Below are 14878 nucleotides of genomic sequence, written 5' to 3'. Positions count from 1 at the left end.
ATAATACCAACTCAAGGTATCCACCAACCTCTAAATTTACAACTTAGTCTTTTAGAAAGACTTGGGATTTGGAACTCAGGGACTACCGCTACCACTTGGACATAAGAGAAAAATTTATTAGTTCTCTGGGTCTTGGTTTCCTCATTTGTAAAATGGGGATAGTAATAATAATAATAATAATAATAATCTCTTCTCTGAACTTCCTTATGGGACTATTGATTATTGCCAGGATCAAATATTATGATAGTTCTTAAAACATTTTATAAATAAGGAAGCATTTTAGGTAAGCTTCTCTGCACATGGATCATAAGGTCAGAGAATGCTGCAGGAGTCTCTTACCAGAGTGCCAGATCTTCCCATTACAATCGTTCTCTTTAAGAGATAATGAACCCTTTACCAAGCATCTGCTCCAAAGTTGGCAATCTCTATGCATTGTTACAGGGGTGAGGTGGGGTTGAGATGGAGGAAACTATTCCCTTCTCCTTCTCTTTCAAATCTCCAACTTTGAAAGGTCACTTCATAAGGGAAATAATAACTGGAATTTTTATAACGTTTGTATAGAGTTGATTTGCAAATTGTCTGATCCTCAAAACAACTGTAGGAGGTGAAAGTTAATATTATCCCCATTTTACAGATGGGAAAACTACTATTGAGAAAAGTTTAAGTGACTTGCTAAGATTACACAGCTAGTAAATGTTTGAAGCCATACTTGAACTTAGGTCTTCCTAGCTTCAATTTTAACACTGTCAGTTATACCAATCTAGCCTGAAAACTAGGAAGAATTGAATCCTACTTCCAGATCTGCCAATAATAAGAATCAGAATAAAAGAATCAATAATAATAGTATCTAGCATTTATATAGAACTTTAAGGTTTGCAAATTACTTTATATGTGTTCTTATCTGATACTAACAAGCTATGTGACTTTACACCTACCCCATTTTGAACCTCAGTTTCTTCTTTTGTCAAATAAAGGAATTAGTTTAAAACACTTCTGAGATCTCTTCCAGCTTATTGTGCTACTAATTAATGGCTCAGTCTCTCTTGGTGGGGACAAAAAAAAATTAGTCCCAATGAGTTCATAGCCGGAAAGCTTGTCAAAAAGAACATTGTTGTTCTCAGAATTAATTAAAGATAAAATCACTGGTAGAGCAGAATGCTTTTTAATCAAGCCCCTTGAACAAAGCCTAGAGCAGCTTTGCTGTGGTCCAGAGTTAGCAGGAAATGTATTTCTCCTTGGGGGTCTTATTGATGCTATTCCTTTAGGTCTCATTATTTGTGGGGCTGCTGAGTGGCAGACATCTGTGTGCTGCTTGATATTTTCTTGATGTTTCCTGATGATTTTGACTTCTCTTTGGGTCTATTAATAGCAGGACTTAAACATTCACCCTCTCAGACAGAAGATGTGCCAGTATCTTAATGATCCTTTTATAAACCACAGTCTAAAACAAAACTCTTGCCTAATGCAGATACTCCTCATAATTACAGCTTGCAAAAGTCCATGGAGTCACGTGGAAATCCTAAGGATTGTCTAATTAAGCCAGCAATGGCATCTGTGCTGCTTCTTATTGCCAGGCATCAGTCATTCAGGCTATCTGGATTTTTCTGCTACTAAATCTGTGTCACCCAAAACGTCCCATATGCCCTTCTGTTATAACAGGCTGGGACTACCTCCCCCTCCCCAATTCTTCACTTGCAAAGTAAATGCCCAGTTGCATAGAAACCCAGGCCTAGAATTAGCTTTAGCTACTAGGGATCTCTAAGCAGGACTCTGGGGAGGCCATTCTTAGCAAGAATCATTATTATAATAATCAGAGTTAGACTTCAGTGTCTTGGGGCAGCATGGCACAATGGGAAAAATTACTGGATTTGGAGGCATTGTTTGATCCAAGAAAAGACACTTAGTATCTTTGGGTTTTTAAAAATGAAGGGATTGAACAAGGTGACTTCTAGATAACTGCCAGTTCTCAATCTATGTTTATGTGATTCTGCTCATTTAGATATGCCCTATGACAAACCAAAATGCCAATTTCTCCACACCATTCTAGACAATTTTGTGAGTTACTGTGGCAAAAAAAAATCCATCATTTGATAGTTACCCTTATAGTAATGAACCTTATTGAGTTTAGCTAGGTTGGTCCTCAGATGGCAGATGAGTCTCCTACCAGGCTTGTTCAGATCTCTCCAGCATTATAGAACCTGGCAAGGTTTATGCTCTATTGGCATAACTTTCCAGAATACAAGGTCACCTCAGCATCACAAAGATACATCAAAATAAGATTTTAATGGAGGTTAAAAATTGATATTGTTTTCAATTCAATTCAGCAAGTACTTTTTAAGTGCACATAGTGTGCCAGGCACTTCTTGTATTTCCTAAGAAATTCATCATATATATTTCTCAAGTTACAGAATCTCAGAGGTGGAAGAGTCCCTCAAAGTAAATGATTCCAAGTCATTCCTGCTATCTGATCTAAGTCACTTCTCACAAATGGTCAAATATCCTGTTCTCTTTGCATTTGTATTTCTAGTGCATATATATATGTGTGTGTGTGTGTGTGTGTGTGTGTGTGTGTGTGTGTGTGTGTGTGTGTATTGTAGGTACATAATACATACTTGTTGATTAATTCATTGGAAGATATCTCATTAACTGTAAAGGCAGTTTATTCCACTTCAAATCAAGTACTGTCTTTACCAAGAATATTGCTGATGCATGAATAGCATTTTATGCCATTTTATGTCACCCTAAACTTTGTTTTTTCAATTTCAACCTTTAAGAGGTTCTATGCATGCTTTCTTTTTCTTTTTTCTTTCTTTATTTCTTTTCTTTTTCTTTCTTTCTTTTTCTTTTTTCTTTTTGCTGAGGCAATTGGGGTTAAGTGACTTGCCCAGGGTCATACAGCTAGGAAATGTTAAGTGTCTGAGGCCAGATTTGAACTCAATTCTTCCTGACTTTAGGGCTGGTGCTCTATTCACTGCACTAACTGTCCCCATGCTTTTTTATAATGTATATACTCTCTGAAGTCAAGAATCATAATTTATTTCATCTGTACAGCCATCTATACATGAAATATATTAACTGAATTTTAAAAAAGAATTAAGAGTATATAAAAGTTGTTTTAAAGTGTAATTGGCCCAGAACTCTGAAACAAGGATTCTTACAAGGTGTTAAGTCAGTGGAATTGATAAGACAATGGTAATCTAGTTTAGCATGGTCATTAATAGTTCTCTAGTTCAGTACATGTATTTAGTACTTAATATAGTTCTACAAACTCTACACCGTGATGATGTAATTATAATAGAGTATATAAGCTGGGGCAAACTCAGCCACAGACATTTATTCCATCCCCCACCTTTGCGGTATCTGGAGACTGGAGCACAAGCCCTCAGGACTCAGACATTCACTCCATCCCCCAACACTATGGTGGCTGGCCTGTTCTCCTGCTTCCCCCACTGAGCCAAGGCCAGTCTGAAGGGCCTCTAGAAAGCTAGCTGAGCCTCAGGCAAGGAGACAATAAAGAATTTGGACTTTATTTCTGGCTGTTTTCATGGTTTTTCTGCTGAAACAAAGGCTGGTCCAAAAACCTTCAGAAAACCAACCAGAACATTACTTTCAAATATAGGAAGACCTGTCTTGTCATGAAGGATTAAACTTATTTTGTGAAAAAAAAAAAAAACAATAAATATACAAAAAGGAAAATATAGACACAACAAATGGGGAATGGTTCATAGGATCAAAGATTTCACTCTGAAAAGGGATCTTAGAAGTCAGATAGGTGGTACAATGAATAGGATATTGGACTTGGAGTCAGGAAGTACTGACTTCAAATGTGGCCTCAGGTACTCAAACAAGTCAATTTAACCTCTCTTTTCCTTCATCTGTAAAATGGGAGAGTAATAGTATCTATCTTCCATAATTCCAGAATTATTATGACAAAAATGAGATATTAAAACACTTTTATTAATGGTTATAATTGTGAATATTATTATCATTATTGACTAGTCTAACCTTCTCTTCCCTCCAATGAATAATGTAAGGCCCAGCGAGTTTAATTTATTTTGAATTACTTGAGCAAGGTCATAGAAATAGGAAGGATTTAAAATCACAAACATTGATTCCAAAGCTAAATATTTTCCACAACACTAAGGACATTTATAAATGCATAAAATAAAATACATAGGATGTAAAAGAAAACTAATTTTATTGAAATGAAAATGTTATGGACAGTTAGATGGCACAGTGAATAAAGCATCAACACTGAAGTCAGAAGGACCTGAGTTCAAATTTGATGTCAGATTTGAACTCCTAACTGTGTGACCCTGGGCAAGTTACTTAACCCCAATTGTCTCAGGAAAAAAAAAAGGAAATAAAAAATTATCTTTTTCTCTCATCTAAGTCCATGGCCTGATCTCTTGAAATCTATCTTATCCCAAGATTAAGGACTTCTGCTTTTAACAAATATTTGCTCTGATGTTGGCAATCTTTGTACATTTTGGGGGGGGGTATTAAGGAGGGAAGCAATCATCTTGTTCTCCTTAGAATCATCATTGAGACTCTAAACTACAGTATAAGTATAAGATGATGGTGGTGCTATTTTGTTCTGAAGTAACTTCTCTTTTAAGGAAGCACAAAGTGAGGCTTTTTTGGCATGTATTCATTTGATATATTAATGGGCACATTTCAGGGGCATGTTTAGATGTGTTTGATTCTATGAAAGAGCATGAGTCTGAAAGGCCCAAACACCTGCTGAAAAGCTTAGGTTCCATGTAGGCCCATATGAATCATGGGAACACACACCTTGGCCTGCATCCAGAGCATCCCTCTTCTTCAGATGAACTCTCTTGGCAAGCTGGAATAAGAAGCTCAGATGTGAATTTTCCTGCTGAGATTCTCCTGACAGATTGGGGTCAAGAACTGATTTCCTCCTTTGGCCACAACGAGAGAGGCAGTAACAGGTCTTGGCCAGATCTGAGATCAGATGGTTTCCTTGGCTCCATCACAGGCTGACAGATAGGCAGGGAGGGCCCAGCACAAGTCTCATCTCCTCAATGAAACTTTCTCCAATCAAAGGGACAAAATGTGGCCTAAATTCAGTCATAACAAGATTTAACGTATCTGAGCTCTATCTTAGGAACCTATTTGGAGAGGTAATATTTCATCACTGAGTCTTGATGCCTTTAGCTATGTCTTCTTTAAAAAAGAAAGTGGGTGCTGCAAGAAGGTAAAAGTGCCATTGAATGTTGGGGAAGGTGAGAGAGGGGGGAATTTGTAGCCCTTACCAGTATGACTTCACTCATGATCAAACAATTTCTAGTAGGATCCATCTATGCAGTTTCTACTCCCCACTTCCTATCTCTCACCCAACTGAATTTGGTCCAGATGCTGGGGCATTTTGTTATGGCTCTAACTTAATTCACCTAACTAGTTAGTGGTAAAACCCAAATTGCAATCTATGTCTCATATTCTTTATACAAATTGATTCTTAAGCTTCTGAACCTCTTGTGGAAATTTCTAGGACCTCCTGGGGATAGAAGTTGGAGTTGGTGATCTGGGTTACTTAGATCACTACATTTTTTTATACTAATGGCTTCTTTTTTCATAATGCATGTGAATATAGTTTTCACCATTTATTCTTGAAAAATATTGTGTTCCAAATTTTTCTTCCTCTCTCCCCACATCCCCCTTCCCTTCACAGCAGATAATCCAATACATGTTAAATGTGTGTAATTCTTCTAAACATATTTCCATAATTATATTGCACAAGAAAAATCAGATCAAAAGGGAAAAAATGAGAAAGAAAAAAGCAAACAAAAAACAACAAAAATGAAGATACTATGTTGTGATCTGCATTCAGTCTCTACACTCCTCTCTCTGGATAAAGAGGGCTCTCTCTCTCACAAGTCTATTGGAATTGGCCTGAATCACCTCATTGTTTAAAAAAATCAAGTCCATCATAGTTGATCATCACATAATCTTGGTGTTTCTAGCACAGTTCTACTCACTTCATTCAGCATCACTTCATGTAAATCTCTCCAGATTTCTGAAATCATCCTACTGATATTTCTTATTCTCCCCTTGTCATAAACCTGAGATCTTGGGGAACTGTCAACAAGTTAAGGATTTGCAAAAATTAAGGAATCATGGTGGATGAAAGGCTAGAGAGATGGCTTCAGAGTCATTAGGCCTGAGTTTCAAGTTACTGTCTGGGATAGAGTCTGGCTGTATAACCCTGGGCAAATCACTTAATCTTTCAGTGTTGTAATTCTCTATAATTTGTGAAGACCTGATGTGAATTGGTTAGAAGTTCTTCACCAAGAACTTCTTTCACCAATAAAAACAGTTCTCAGATAGATAGATAGATAGATAGATAGATAGATAGATAGATAGATAGATAGATAGATAGATAGATGATGGATAGATGGATGGATCTATCAAAATTCTATCACAGTTTTAGGGGTCAAGATTTTAGTGTATCTGACTATGGCACATCAGATCTATACAAGCTCAAAAGGCTCTATCATCAGTTAAACATAAATAGTCCATATGAACATTTAGAGTGGTGATGTCTCTAAATTTGCACATCTCATATTTCTTTTAAGCTACTGCATTTCTATTTGGCACCTTTTTTTATGTGGGTACATGGTGCCAGTCTTCCATTTTGCAAATCAATTCACAAGTTCTTCAGAAAGTCTTTGAAAGTATCCTTGTAGAAGTGGCTATATACAAGAGGCAAACACAATCAAGAATGTTTCTACAATAAATAAGCATTTTATTAAAGCTGGGCACTGAGCAAATCAATGGAGAAAGAAAGAAAAAAGCAAAAATAGTCCCTGCTCTCAAGGAGCTTATATTCTAATGGGAAAGAAACCTACATGATATAAACAGATTAGATGGAAAAGAACCTGAGAGAGAATGATCTAAAAAGCTAAGAGTTTTGGTTTGTGCTTGTTTTATCTAGAATCCTAAAACATTAGACTCATTGGCTGGTAATTCCTCCTGTGTGTAAGGAGAGAGTTATGCTCTGTTGACTTCTTCCTGGCATCTGCTTGGGGATTGATGTATCAATTCCATATCAACAAGTATTTCTAGCACAGACTACTGATTGTTTGGGAGAAAGACACATTCTATTTTGGCAAGCTGGGCCTCTGTGCAGGAGACTTAGCCTTCTGAAAGTATGCTTATGACATACTAGTCCTAATTAGTATAGAATATAATGTAGAATATACAACTTGTTCTGGTTGTATAGTACTAGACTGAATATTTGAAGAACTAAATATTAGAACAACTGAATATTAAAAGTAGAAAGACTTTGAAATTGAATCCAAACCTATTGGGAATTGTTCAAAGTCATACTGCTAACTAAGAGCACAATGATTTGATTAGATGGCACAGTGGAGAGCACACTAGACCTAGAATTAAGAAGACCTGAGTTCAAATTTGACTTCAGACACTTACTAGCTATGTGATCCTGAACATGCCACCTAATTAATCTCTGCCCTCCTCGACTTTTTCCACCTGTAAAAATGGGGATAACACCTATCTCTCAGGGTTATGAGGATCAAATGAGGAATACATGTAAAGCTCTTATCATAATTACTGGCATAGAAGAAACATTTAATAAACACTTGCTTCTCTTGTTCCCTCCTTTATCTAATGCTTAGTCTAGTCTTTGTTTCCACTGTACATGTCCCTAATGATTAATGACCATTACCTAAAATAGTCAGCCAGGTTGATCTATCCATGACATTCTCTAGGTTATGCACATATGCCCCTTCTCTGTGAGGCACATGGGTTTTATCAGATTCATTTCATGAACCTAGGTGCACCCCTCTCTCTCTGTCGCTGTCTCTGTCTCTCTCTCTCTGTCTCTATCTCTATCTCTGTCTCTCTGTCTCTGTCTCTCTCGTTCACTCTGCCTCTCTGTCTCTATCTCTAACTCTGTCTCTCTGTCTCTGTCTCTTTCACTCACTCTGTCTCTTTGTCTCTGTCTCTCTCTCTCTCTCTCTCTCTCTCTCTCTCTCTCTCTCTCTCTCTCTTTCTGTCTTTTACTCTGTCTCTCTGTCTCTATCTCTGTCTCTGTCTCTCTGTCTCTCTCTCCCCTATACACACACACTGTATATATATATATATATATATATATATATGTACATATATGCATATGGTACATACATGGTATGTATATGCATATATACACAACGTGTATTTGGTATATAGGTGCATATGTGTATATATAGACACATATTTATCTTGTATTTAGATACATATATAGTATATCTATATGTACACATATGTATCCTATATATGAGAATTTGTATGTGTATACACACACGTATCCTCTATATAGGTACGTGTATGTGTATGCATACACATATATATACTGTGTATGTACTTCTGTGTGTATACACATATGTATTCTGTATATAGGTATATATATGTATATGGGGGCAGCTAGATGGCACAGTGGATAGAGCACCAGCCCTGAATTCAGGAGGACCCGAGTTCTCAGATACTTAACACTTGCTAGCTGTGTGACCCTGGGCAAGTCACTTAACCCCAGCCTCAGAAAAAGAAAAAAATATATATATATATGTATATGTATACTGATATATGATATGTATATTATATTATATGTTAATGAAAAGCATTTATACTTAAAGATTTTCAAACTGTTAGCTAGATGTCCCAGTGGAGAGAGCCCTGGGTCTGGAGTTCAGAGGACTCATCTTCCTGAGTTCAAATCTGGCCTCAGACACATCAGCTATCCTGGGCAAGTCATTTAACCCTATTTGCCTCAGTTTCTTCATCTGTAAAGTGAGTGAAGAAAGAAATAGTAAACCACTCTGGTATCTTTATCAGAAAAACCCCAAGTGTCAGACAAGGACTGGGACATGACTGAAAAATGACTGAACAATGATAGACAAAAGGTTTTCAAAGCACTTATCTCCTTTGATTTTATAATGATCCAGATGTAAGTGTCATTATTTTCCCCATTTTACAAATAAAGAAACTGAGGCAGAGAGCTATTAAGTGATTTGCCCAGAGTCACACAGCTAATAAATGTCTGTGGATGGATTTGAATTCAGTAAAATGAATCTTCCTGACTCCAGATCTTCTTGAACTCTAGGTTTAGAATCTTATCCACTGGAATACTTAGCTGCCTAAGTAGACTATATTAGAGGAAGTGAGTATGTGGGGGATTAGATAGACTCTGAATTCCTGTTAAGTCTAAATCTATGATTCAATTATCCTATGTCCTTATTCTGAAATTGCTCTGGATCATCAGTGAACACTCTAGCTAGAAATGAACAGAATTTTCAGTCCAGATTCACTGTGACATGCAGATAGTGATAGTACTATTACCTCCCTATTGTCCCACATTCCACTCTTCTAATAAAATTACTTGAGCTAAGTGTGTTCCATTTAAATCCTAGCTATATTGCAAGATTAGGAAAATCTATCAAATCAGGTATCTATTAAATTTAGTCAATTGACTGAGGATTTGGGGAGCTTTTGAATTAAACTGTTCCAATTCAGATATGTAATCATTTTGTCTTTTTTTAAAATTATTTTTAAAGAAATTTGAAGAAAGTCAAGGCAGAACTAGTAGCAAAACAGCCTTTTACCAAGCTCTTCAGAATTCCTTGGGTGGAGAAGATTCAGACTCCAGTATTGAAGCAGCAGCTACATGGTATTATTCCCTTGAGCATTCAACTGAAGATTACTCATCATTCTCCAGGGCATTGGAAAATGCTACCCGGTAAGAAATGGGAGGAAAAGAGTTTTTAATTGACCATAGTTTGTTGTGATCATCATGAAACATAAAAGTGCTTGACTTCTTACTCATGTTTCAACTTTAATTATTGTTACTAATTATTTGGTAAAATTTCCATTGTACTAGAAATAGTACAGTATATTGTATAGTGGGATATAATTGGAATCATAAAGTCATAGAATTTTAAAGCTTCAAAGATCCTAAATGATCTTTTTAGTCCAGCTCACTATTTCACAGAAGAGTTGGGAAGGACTAGAGAACTTAATTAACTTTCTAGGGCAACTAACTAACAAACTAATGTTAATTAGAAGATGTTAAAGAAACTGAATTATTCAGCTTGGAGAAGAGAATTAAAGGATGGGAATGCAACAATAAGTTAAAGTATTTGGAGTATTGTTATCCAATCAATCAAGTAACAAATATTTACTCAGACCTATATGCCAGATACCTTGCTAAATTCTGAGAACAAAGACAAAATGAAACATTTCCTAACCTCAAAGAGTTTACATTTTAACATTTTATATTTACATTTAACATTTTAACAGAGAGAAAAATATATGCATATATATGCATATATATATATACAATATAATGAACTAAATGTCCACTTAGGATTTCCTTCAATTACTTAAGAATATCACTTAGGATTTCCTTCAACTTAAGAACATTATTCAGATAAAAGGGTCATAAGTTTCACCAAGCTATCAAAGGGGTTAATGACATAAAGAAAGGCAAAATAGTCCCTGCCTGATTCAGTCCAATTTCCTAATTTTACAAAGGAAGAAACTGAGGCCCAAAGAATTTAAATGACTTATGCAACTTGGCACAGATAATCAGCAGCAAAGTCTGTATTTGTATTCAGGTCCTCAAACTTGAAATTTAATCATTTTCCTTCTACACTAGTTATTAGCCAAAGATTAAACGCTATATTCTGTTTCTCTATTATAAGGTCACTTAAACTTTTTCTGCTCACAATCCCTTTAACTCAAGAAATTTTTATGTGACCCTGGGTAAAGAGGTCATAAAATAGCTATACAAATCAACATTTACTGCTAACAAATCACAATTTTGCAACCCTCACATTTTTGAGTCAAATGGGCTCAGCATCCACAGTTTAAGAAGCTAAATTAGTAATTAGGAAGTATGGGCTACAGATTAGAAAGTTTTGTGATTTATAAAAAGTTTGAAAGATACCATTTCTGGGTAATTTATAATTTTAATCAAATTAGCTTATAATTAATAAAAGGGGAGAACTCTTGAATACCAAAGAGTCCTCATGGAACCCACTGACGAACCCTTATATACTCTTGGAAGAATTGGTGCTCCTGAGGATGGCAATCAACTCTAATTGACTAATAATTAATTAGAAGAATGAATATTATAATGAGAGGCTGAGAGACATGACTGATCTCTCAGCCTTGGACAAATAAACTTACCTCTTATCCAGATTACCCCTGCCTAAAACAATCTAGATAAAAGGTGATCCACCTCTGCTCAGTGAAACTCAATGATTTTAGATTAAACTTTTTGGAAGATTCTCTAGTTGATTGAGATAATAATTCCAAGATTTCATTTCATCATCCACTCTGCATCTTCAGAGAACTATTCTTTGATCTAATGTCTAAATGAAAAAATTTAGATCTCCTCAATATTTAGTTATTTAGTTATCATTTCTGTTTCCATCCCAAATGATCAAAAGTTAAATTTTGAAAGTATTGTTTCATTTATTTGGAAAGTTCCTATACACATAGAACTTAAATTCTTATTGTCCCTATAATTTCATTTAAATGAAAAGCTACTTGATGTATTGTCCCTTAGGAACTCTTCCTATGCCCTTACTCTCTTCTTCTGTCTCTAGAAGCCTATCAGGAAGTAATTGTCCAAAGATTCCTTCTTCCAAGATCCCAACTTCCTCCTGCTATATCTAAATAAGACATTTTGGATTTCCTTCTGTATCTTCCTTCTTCCTCGTCTTCCTCTTCTCCCTGTCACCTTCTCACCTACTATAGTTCATCCTGTTCTCTGATCAAAATGGGAACAATGTGGTTATGATTGATTCAACATCCAGTAACTTCTTTTCCATTTTCAGGAAACTCATAGTTCCCCTTTTGCTCCTCTGCTCAGCCAAGTCTTGGCCAAACTATGATTGCTACATTAGCTGAGGGAAGAAGAACTAGTTTTAGGTGGTGGCATATTTTTACAATCTACCAGAGACACCTGAAGGTTTTGCAATCTTCAATCAAAAAGTATATCAATTAATCAATGATTGAATAGATGAGCCAGCATAGTCCTTGGAATAAGATTGTTGGAGATGTCATGTTAGGATTCTTACAAGGTGCTAATTAAGTGGAATTGAGGGGACAGTGGTTACATCTAGTTTAACATTGATTTAATCCTACAACAAATAATGGTTTCCTAGTGACATAATGATTGGTATATACTCAGTGTGGGACATATAAGGAGGAGCCCTTAGGGCCAGGAAAGACAAGCCCACTAGAAGCTCATTCAGAGGGAGCTAGAGACAGAAGCTGGCAGAGGCCAAAGACTAGTGGCAGGAGCCCTTGGAACCAAGGAGAGAGATAGGTCTCTATTAAAGCTAAGCGGGCCCCAGGAAAAGAGACAAAACTTTGAAGGAAACAGTAAAGGATTTGGACTTTAATCCCTGGCTGCATTTGTGAATACTAAACTGAAATGAAGGTTGCCTCCCAGAAGCCCCCCAAGAAACTTGCTCCCAGAGAACATTATATTTTAGAGAAAACTATTACAATATCACACTTCAATTTTTGTTAAAAAAAAAAAAAAGCAGTGCTCAATCTTAAAGTTTTTATTTTCCCCTACATTTTGATTTTATCACAGGTGGATAAAATGGATAGAATTCTAGGCTTAGAATTTGAATTATCCTGAGTTCAAATTCTACCTACAATACTTATTAGTTGTGTTACCCTGGTCAAATCACTTAACCTATCTCAGCCTCAGTTTCCTCATCTGTAATCTGGAGGAGTTGGATTTGATGGCCCCTAAGATCCCTTCCTGATCTTTAGCTATGATGAAATAAAATTATCTTTTTTTTTAAGTAATAATATTTATGGGACAGATAAGTGTCACAGTGGATAGAGTGCAAGGCCTAGGATAAAGAAGATCTGAGTTCATAACTGGCCTGAATTTATATTTGCTTTCAGATACTTATTAGTTTTGTGACCCTAAGCAAATCACTGAACCCTATTTATCTCAGTTCCCTCATCAATAAAATGATCTGGAGAAGGAAAGGGCAAACACTTTAGTATCTTTGCCAAGAAAATGCCAAATGGGTTCCCAAAGAATCAGACTTACTGAAACAACTGAACATCACTTACATTTCTATAATACTTTACAATTTTACAAAGTACTTTCTTCATTATAAATCTTCAAGGTAAGGAACATAAATATTATTTTACTTATTTAAAATGAGACTCAGAAGGGAAAAGGTGACTATCCCAGAGGAATATCACTGGCAAAGATTGGAATTGGAATCCTTCCCCAATTCTCCTGCTAATTGCAATATTTTTTCTGCCATATCACATTGCCTACTGGGAACTGACAAGGTTGAAATCACACTGGATCTTAAAAGATCACTTTGTAAAAGAAGTTTCATAAAACATGACAACCCTTAACATAAACTTCTTCAGAGATGGGACTACTTTGTGCTTTTCTCCTAATATCCACTGCCACTACCTACACTTAGGATAGTATCTTGCATATTGTAGGTGCTTAATAAATGCTCATTGGATTGGTTTGGTTTAGGAAATAAGACTAACATGAAGGAAGATTGGCTTAAAAATCAGTCCACCCTAAATTTTAGACTTGGCTTTCCCTAGCATGAAGGATATCTACTTACAAATTCTAGGATCGTCTTTTGCTCACGGCATAATATTATTATTTACCATAAGTGGCCACAGTCCATGGATTGCCCAAGCTGGCATTAGGACAGAAAAGACAGGAGATTCACATATGTATGTGCTATTGCCAGAATGATTTACCTACTAAAATCAATCTGCCACAATATACCTTTGTGAGCTCCTGTCCCAAGAGGTATCAATTTCTTTGAAACAATAGTCAAAGATAAAACCGTGTTCACATCTAAATATTTACTTGTAGGGGTAAGACTATGAGTGCTATATCAATACACAACATGATCAGAGAATGTTGGAGGAATTAAGGAAGACTTCAGAGAAGAAGTGCAATCAGAGTAGTTACTTGAAAGATGGGTGGAATTGGACTAAATGGAAGGACCTAGAGATGGACATTTTTTTAAAAAAACAAATATGATTCCCTTAAATTCAATAAACTTTTTTTTGACCCTAAAAAATGCCTAGCTAGCATAGGGCTGGGTAAAAGGAGTGATGTAAAGCCTCAATAAGACTGAGCTCAGTTGCACAGGGCATTTTTACATAAGAAAAAAAGAGGTACTTTCCCTGAAGTCCACAATATTCAAAGTGGTCAATTTTTGAAAAGTCTAGCTAATGAAATATGGGGAATCTCCAACCCCCAAGCCCCACATAATTCTCATAAATATAAATTGCCAACATGTTTTACTAAAGAGTCAAATTTGGAATTATTCAAATCTCATCATCACACTTGAATAGTAAGATTTGTAGTGTTCTCAGTGGTTTTCTGGAGGTCTTTGAGCAGCCTTCTTTTCAGTAGAGTAATTGCCACAAGAATAACCAGGTGTTAAAGTCCAAATTCTTTATTATCTCCTTCAAAGTCCTATCTCCTTCACTTGGGAAGTTTTCTGGAGGGTCTTCAGACAGGACTTGGTTTCAGTGGAAGAAATGCGGGAGGCCAGGACAGCCACCACCAGGCTGATGAAGATGGAAGTGAATCTCTCTGAGTTCCCCCCTAGCTCGTATGCTCTATTCTAAGTATAAACCAATCATTTATATCATTAGGAAACCATTATTTGTTGTAAGATTAAATCAATCATACTGAGCTTAGAGAATTATTAATCACCATGCTAAATTAGACAACCATTTGTCTTTATCAATTCCACTGACTTAGCATCTTATAAGAATCCTTGTTTCAAATTCAGAGTTCTGGCCCATAACATAAGATCATACTGATTTTTCTTGT

At 36.0% G+C, this 14878-nt stretch overlaps 1 protein-coding gene across 1 annotated transcript in view; it reads left to right on the top strand.

Annotated features, from left to right (window-relative positions):
* Positions 1-14878, top strand: part of TG (thyroglobulin) — a 375444-nt gene that overhangs the window by 328557 nt on the left and 32009 nt on the right. The window contains 1 exon segment of the mRNA XM_074265101.1: positions 9573-9754. Within this exon segment, the coding sequence (XP_074121202.1) occupies positions 9573-9754 (182 nt within the window).

The sequence above is a fragment of the Sminthopsis crassicaudata genome, chromosome 1 (assembly GCF_048593235.1).
Source record: "Sminthopsis crassicaudata isolate SCR6 chromosome 1, ASM4859323v1, whole genome shotgun sequence".
Classification (NCBI taxonomy): domain Eukaryota; kingdom Metazoa; phylum Chordata; class Mammalia; order Dasyuromorphia; family Dasyuridae; genus Sminthopsis; species Sminthopsis crassicaudata.
This window is presented reverse-complemented; position numbering and strand designations above follow the sequence as displayed.